At 40.9% G+C, this 7,727-nt stretch overlaps 1 protein-coding gene across 2 annotated transcripts; it reads right to left on the reverse strand.

Moving 5' to 3' along the window:
• Positions 1 to 349: 349 nt before the first annotated feature.
• LOC131995115 (uncharacterized) lies at positions 350 to 7,344 on the reverse strand. 2 transcript variants are annotated; one of them, XM_059363101.1, is made up of 2 exons: positions 7,119 to 7,344; positions 350 to 1,276 (listed from the first exon to the last, which is right to left on the reverse strand). In XM_059363101.1, exon 2 carries the CDS (start codon positions 1,273 to 1,275, stop codon positions 424 to 426), a length of 852 nt encoding a protein of 283 aa, XP_059219084.1. In that variant the 5' UTR covers position 1,276; positions 7,119 to 7,344; the 3' UTR covers positions 350 to 423. The 2 variants fall into 2 exon arrangements, with proteins under 2 accessions (XP_059219084.1, XP_059219083.1); XM_059363100.1 differs by having other exon boundaries at positions 7,079 to 7,344.
• Positions 7,345 to 7,727: the final 383 nt, after the last annotated feature.

Genomic DNA, 7,727 nt, shown 5'->3' on the forward strand with positions numbered 1-7,727 from the left:
TTTATTGTCTGAGTTGTTCAAACGGAAAGAAGGTAGAACCATGTTCTATCAAAATGTCTACCAATATTTTTTTTAAGTACTAATGTAATGACATATGTAGTTAAGTGAGTTAAGATAATTAGTATACGTGAAGCATACGTAGCGTGATAATGATGTGGCATTGCATGCAGGGGTGGGAGTTGTGTGGCATGAACATCACCGGCCCACGTTGCAGTATTGCAAAAATTTAAAAATTTGAAAATTGTAAAAATGCATATGATTTCTTGATAACCATTTCGTAAAAATTCCAATTAGTAATTCAAAAAATTTTTGGAGTAAAAGTTAATCTGGAATTCAGTTTTAACTTAAAACAAGAATATATACAACATAGCTTAATACATTTGGTTTAATTCATTTAGAAGTAATTATTGGAGATTTTCTCATTTAGTTGTTGCAGGAGCCGGACAAAACCCATCCGAATACAGTATTCATAGCTACTGGAAGATTTCCATCACTGGGCAACAATCCGGGTAAAATGAGTCGAGCATACAAGTCTGCTCCCAAAACTATGGAAAACGGCCCCGACTTATAAAATTGAGGGTCAGCTAGGGTGATGTTTTTAAAGTTTGTTGCCATTGAGGCATTTAGTGATCTGGTAGGAGTGTCCATCGATATATGGTTGTTTACCCTCATAGTGGTGTTGAATGCAGTCTGTGGAGATTGGCGTGAGGCTATGGATACTGCACAAATTGATTCATCACCAAGAGTTGTGGTACGTAGTCCTACCTCCTTAACAAATTTTCGAGATATTTTGCTGATAGCTGTGCAAGGATCAAGAACTGCTCGTACGTGATGATTTTTATTATCGTTAATGACAAGAATAATGGCCGTTGGAAACAATAAAGTGGATTGCGGTGCTACAATTGATGCCATGGTGACAGACTGTTGAGGAACTGACATAATATTTTGGTTTGTCAAACGATGGGTCATATTTTCTCGTTTAACAGTCTTAGTCTTCTTTGCATTTGTTTTTGGTTGATCGATGTGCAACAAAGAGTGGTGATTGCCTCCACAATGATAACATCCTTTGGTTGAGAAGCACGCATTGGAGGAATGTTTATGTGCTAAACAGTTTGGACAGTAGCTATGGGTGATAACCAGTTGCATACGTTCCTTTACATCTTTCTTCCGGAATGCTTTGCATTTGCGTAGACCGTGGTTTCCGGAGCACAGGCGACAGGAAAAGTCATCTTGATCAGAAGGATTGGGATTGAGACGCGATTTTATGGACGGCATACTGCAAAAATAATATTATTAGTTTGGAAAAAATTAAAATGTGATGTAGCTAACAGGATGGAAGTACGACTACTTTTACCAAAGGTCTAGTAATTGTACCCTTTTGCGTGACAATGTCCACAACACGAACCAAATTGTCTTTTCCGTGATAAATTTTGAAAATTCTACCTAATTTCCACTCGTTTGGTGGTAAGCAGTCATCCCTTACCACGACCATCGCGCCGACCTCAATATTTGGCTGCGGTCTTTTCCATTTTATACGTTTATGCAATTCTTTTAAGTATTCGTGTTTCCACCGAATACTGAATTGCTGAGAAAGAGCTACAACTCGTCGCCATCTGTTGAGGATTGAAAGATTAGTCTCTATCTCATTAGGTTCGGCTGGAGAAAGTAATGGACCCCCGATAAGAAAATGGCCGGGTGTGAGGGCAATCAAATCGTCTGGATTCTCGGACATTGGGGAAATTGGCCTCGAATTAAGGCAAGCTTCTATCCGAGAAAGTATAGTTGTAAATTCCTCGAAAGTAAATTTGTGAGCCCCAGCCAATTTTCGGAAATGGATCTTAAAACTTTTTACGCCGGCTTCCCATAGGCCGCCCATGTGAGGGGCCCCTGGTGGAATAAAATGCCATGTCAAACATTGGTGAGAAAACTGGGACAACGTCATGTCACGAGAATTTTGGAAAAAGTCTCTAGCAATTTCCTTGGAGGCTCCCACAAAAGTTTTCCCATTATCCGAAAAGAGTTTGGATGGACAGCCGCGACGGGAGACAAACCGATGGAAGGCCGCTAGGAATGCTGGAGTAGTTAAGGAACTTGTCAATTCTAAATGTATGGCTCGAGTAGCAAAGCATACAAATAGACATACGTAGCCCTTAGTAATGGTGCAGGACCTAGCCGCATAGTTTTTGATGTCGAAAGGTCCCGCAAAGTCGATTCCTGTATTAGTAAAGGGCCGACTAAGCGTAGTACGCTCCCGAGGAAGTGTTCCCATTAGCTGCGTCTGAAGTTTGTGTTTCGAAATTACACATATTTTACATCTGTGTATGCAGGCTTTTATCAGGATTTTGGCTTTAGGTATCCAAAATTGGAGGCGCAACATACGGAGCATCAAACTGTTTCCACCGTGAAGTGTAACGGAATGAATGAACTTCACCAATAGCACGGAGAATGTGCATTTGTACGGTACTATTATGGGGAAACGTTCGCTGTACGATAGACACTCGGAGCTCACAATACGGCTAGAAATTCTCATGAGGCCATTAACATCCAAAAAGGGGTTCAAGTTACAAAGTGGACTAGATACTGAAATTTTATCCCCATTGGAAAGAGCTCGATACTCGCGTGGATAAATAACCTTCTGAGCTAAAATCACAAATTGGGATTGAACATTTTGTATTTCAGCATTCGTTAAAGGTCCAGAGTTGGGAATTGTTTGTCCACTCCTGGATATTCTACACCTTGCAATAAAACGATATACAAAGGCCATCACTCGAAGAGCTCTTCCGAGTGATGAGAATCGATCCAATAGATCCTCATATTTTTGGAAATAAGCAAAATGTGAATGAATGATTTTGGCTTCTAACTTTGTCCCATCGACGTCACCTGACATTTGAATTGGCCATAAGCTGGAAGGTAGCCTTAGCCAAAATGGACCATACCACCACAGATCGTTCTGAAATAAATCTTGAGGGAAAGCCCCACGAGAAGCCAAATCAGCTGGGTTATCGCCTGATTGGACATGAGCCCAATTGTCGGCAGGCACGACTGCAGCAATTTTCGAGACGCGATTGGCGACAAACGTTTTCCATAGAAATGGAGGTTTCTTTAACCAGGCCAAAACGATCATCGAATCTGTCCAGCAAAACACTTTGCAGCTGGGAATAGAGCCTGAAACAGATTCGATGGCTTGTGCCAGTAGCAATGCCCCACAGAGCTCGAGCCTCGGAATAGATATCGTTTTTAACGGGGCTACCCGAGATTTGGAGATTAAAAGATGTGTGATTATGTTGCCATTGGGAGTTGTAACCCGAAGATAGAGCGATACAGCGTATGCCTTCTCTGAGGCATCGCAGAATCCATGAAGTTGTATATCGCTCTCTGGCGTATAACACACCCAACGTGGAATCTGGATGTTCTCAATTTTTGGATAATTCTCGTAAAAAGTCTGCCAAGTGCAAAGTAGTTTAGGAGGTAAAAACTCGTCCCACCCTATTTTGGAGGCCCATATATCCCGCATAAGAAGCTTCGCGAGAACAATGAAAGGGCATAACCACCCTGCTGGGTCGAACAACTTGGATATATTCGAAAGGATGCTTCTTTTAGTAGGATTCAACTCGGATTTAATCTTTCCTGCTACAAAATAAAATTCGTCTAGTTTAGCATTCCACCGTACTCCTAACATTTTCGCCTTACTCGAATCCTCAAACTCGAGGAATTCATTGCTAAGAAGGTTTGATTTTGGAATGAATTGAAGGAAATCCTTGGAGTTTGATACCCATTTCCTTAAGGAGAAGCCAGCAGAGTTCAATGCGTCAATTAACTGTTTTTGGCATTCAACAGCGGAGTTTATGTCATGACTTCCACCGAGGACATCATCAACATACATGCTAGAATTCAACACCCCGCTAGCCAAAGGATATAAATCCTTAACATCGGAAGCCAACTGTTGAATAGTACGGAGGGCCAAAAATGGTGCACAATTTATACCAAACGTTACGGTCTGCAGTTCGAATTCTTGTACATCCTCCTGGGGGGATTTCCGGAACAGAATTCTTTGGAATGGTATGTGTTTTGGATCTACACAAATTTGGCGATACATTTTTTCAATGTCGCTGCTGAAAACGATTTTGTATAGCCGCCATTGCAGCAATAGAATGCAAAGGTCACGTTGCAAGGGTGGTCCTGGATGGAGGATGTCATTTAAACTTAACCCGTTGGAAGTGGGGTTGGACGCGTTGAAAACAACACGGACCTTGGTCGTAACGCTGTCAGGACGAACAACGGCATGATGGGGCAAATAATGGATTTGGACTTCTGGAGATTCGGAAATGGATGAAACTTCCTTCATGTGCCCTAGTTGGATATACTCTAACAAAACGTCATCATACTGCCTTTTAAGTTGAGGGTCTCTTGATAGTCTATTTTCATTGCGAATGTATTGTGCCAGTGCTATCTTTCTAGACTCGCCAAGTCGAATTTCGGTCGGATATTCTGGCTTAAAAGGGAGCGTTACAACAAATCTACCAGAGCTATCTCGTCTTGTTGTCCTACAGAAATTCACCTCGCAATATCTATCAGACTCGGACATATAAGTCCCCTTGGGAATGTCCTCCATTTCCCAAAACCTTAAAATTTGCTGATCCAAGACAGCTTCGTTCCCCATTAAGACTGTGGTTTGAAAAACAGAAATGGACTCAGTTTGGATTGGACCCGTTAAGATCCAACCAAATCTCGTTTCTTGGGCCATAAGAGTACCACATACAGGGTTAATAACCCCTTGAAGCATTACAATCGGAAAGACATCTGCCCCTATCAGAATGTCAACATAAGACGATCGATAAAAATCGGGATCTGCCAGATGGATTTCTGGTAATTTCGAAAACATTTCTTTGAAGCTGAAAACGTAGGCAAACACGAAGTAAGTTTTGGAATTACGAAAGCGGAAACATCTAAAGAAAAGTTGCAATCAACCGGGGAACTGAGTTTAAGTGAACACACCTTTCGAGACCTGGCGGAAACGGTCTCGTTGAGGCCGGAAACATGAGCAGCGGTACGTCGGGATGGAAGCTTCAACATATTGAACATACGTTCGGATATGAAGGACGCCTCCGATCCTGAATCAAGTAAAGCTCTGGCCTTGAATATTTCACCATTATAAACTATATGAACAATTGCCGTTCCCAGAAGCACGGACTTAGAATTCGTCGCAAAACAGGACTGAATTGGAGTCTCAGACTCGGTATTTGAAGTGGACTGTAGTTCTTGGGTTCCAGAAGGTTCAATCTCCTCCTCGCTACCATTCCGATGTAAAAGAGTATTGTGCCTCTTATTGCATTTTTGGCAATTAAAAGTGCTCTTGCAATCCTTCAAAATATGTCCTTTGGAAAAGCAATTCATGCATAGTTTCAACTGCTTAATCGTAGCAAGCTTTTCCGAATGGCACATATTTGTAAATTTCGAGCACAAACGGATTGTGTGACTCTCATTCGGACACAACTTACAAGAGGGGATAAGCACGCCATTTCGGTACGAATTAAATTTCTTAGGAGTCGAAAACTTTGCGTTGGGATTTGGAACGTTTCCACTTTTTGACCCAGGATCAGGTCTCAAGGAAGATGAAGTCTGGAAGTCCTTGACGGTCTCCAAAGTCTGATACCGACATGTCAAAAAAGAGTCGAGCTCCACCCAAGAAGGAGAGTCTGTTTTTTTCTTCACTGACTGTTCCCACAATGATAAGGTGGTTTCCGGTAAGCGAGAAGAGCAAATATATACGAATATTGGATCCCAGCTAGATATTTCGATCTGGTATAGCCTCAAAGAAGATATTATTCCGTTGATCGTGGTCTGAATCTCTTTAATGGATTCACAAGACTCATTGGAAATTTTGCGCAAATTGAAAAGGGACCTCAATTGGCTATTCAAAAGCAGCCTTTTATTCTCGAACCGAACTGACAGTGCATCCCACGCTACTTGAAAGCCCTCATTCGTAAGGGGAGCCTTCCGAACAATATCCCTGGCCTCCCCCCGGGTTTTCGAATTCAAATGAAATAGCCTCTCTACTGGAGTCAGCCTTGTATTTTGAATATACAAAGCGGTAAAGAGGTCCCGGAAAGTCGGCCAGGAGAGGTAATCTCCAGCAAATACCTCTGTGTCACAAGGCGGTAAAGTAATCTGTGGAGTCGGATGAGAATCACTCCTAGTTGGCGGACAAATATTGGACTGAATGGATGATTTCCTCTTCCTTTCTACTATTTCACCAATCTGGGACACACATTCGACATACGTCCTATACGTCGAATGGTACCTAGCCTTTAATGTTTCTATATCAGCCTTATTATCTCCTCCGATCAACTCCGTTAAGCTGGCTTCGTATGTGGGTTTGGTTCTTTGCCAAATCTCCCTAAGTTCATCTTTATGTACTTCAAGAGAATGTATGGAGGACTGAAGCAAAGGTTCGTTTTCGAGCTCAGCGTTAAACTCCATTAAGGCATCAGACATTCTAATAAAATTTGAAAGGGCCATATCTCCTTTTGAACCAAACCTCTTCTATAATCGAAAACCCGAATGCAACCGAAATAAGAAATGAAATTAAACACGATTAAAAAAAAATGCAATGAAATTTGCCTTATTTCCACATAAAATTTCACCAGGTTTGCCGACAAAAATCTGCACTGTGAACTCTACCAAGATAAAAATTGTGAACGGAATATTGGAGTCTGATATCTATTGTTTCCAAATAGCAAACCATCAAATCCCTTTCGATTTTTCAAAACAATATTTCTCAAAAATCTTTCGTCACTTGCTGGACGCTTCAATGAAAATAAAACGCACAAAGTAATCTTCAAGTCTTATGTTTTCATATATTGCAGCGATTAGAATAAAAACCATTTAAGCACTAAACACCAAAAGCAAGCTGTGGCGAGGATGGCACCTTTATACAACGAAACAACTTATCTCCTTTTCGCACTCACTGGCTATGCGTTGAGTTTGACAAATATTTTGAGTTCAACATACAGAAATATTCTTGGTGTAGAAATTGGACTTTTGATCTGACGAAATTCGAGTCTATCATATAACTCACTTCATGCAATTTTTCCCGGAACTGTACACTGGAACTGTACCTTGGCTTTATATGGATAAAGTGCCTTGTGGCAGGCTGGGCACTTCACGTCACACACTTTTTTCAATAACTTTAAACAAGTGGTTTCGGTTGTTTCATTTATGGATTTTAAAATCTTTTTTGTTTTTCTATTAAGTGAGATGGACAAGTAGTCTGGCTGGCGTATTTCTTTATATTCTATGTTCCAATATAAACTACCCAGATGTGTTTGCGTCACGAATGGAGGTACCAAAAACTGGTTTTGTTTTGTGGTTCTCCACCTGATTCGGAGAGACAAAACAAATCATCGACTGATATGTCTGTTTGGATATAGAATGCGACAAAACCACAAAAACACAAAAAACCGTGATAGCAGATGTACAGTTCCTAATCTCCAATATAAGAGAGCGAAAGATCTATTGCCCGGTGAGTGGCTACTGAATACGATATACGTGGTGCGATATAACATTTAAAGGGACATTGGGAATCAATCAATCGATCACGGAATACAAATGGAGTGTTAAGTGATAAGTGCCATGAAAATAAGGAAATAAATGCAAATCACTCAAACAAAATAAACCATAGAAATAAACAGCCTCCCAGATAAAAGATATAATATGATTTTCTTTAA

This window comes from Stomoxys calcitrans, chromosome 2 (genome assembly GCF_963082655.1).
Source record: "Stomoxys calcitrans chromosome 2, idStoCalc2.1, whole genome shotgun sequence".
Lineage (NCBI taxonomy): Eukaryota > Metazoa > Arthropoda > Insecta > Diptera > Muscidae > Stomoxys > Stomoxys calcitrans.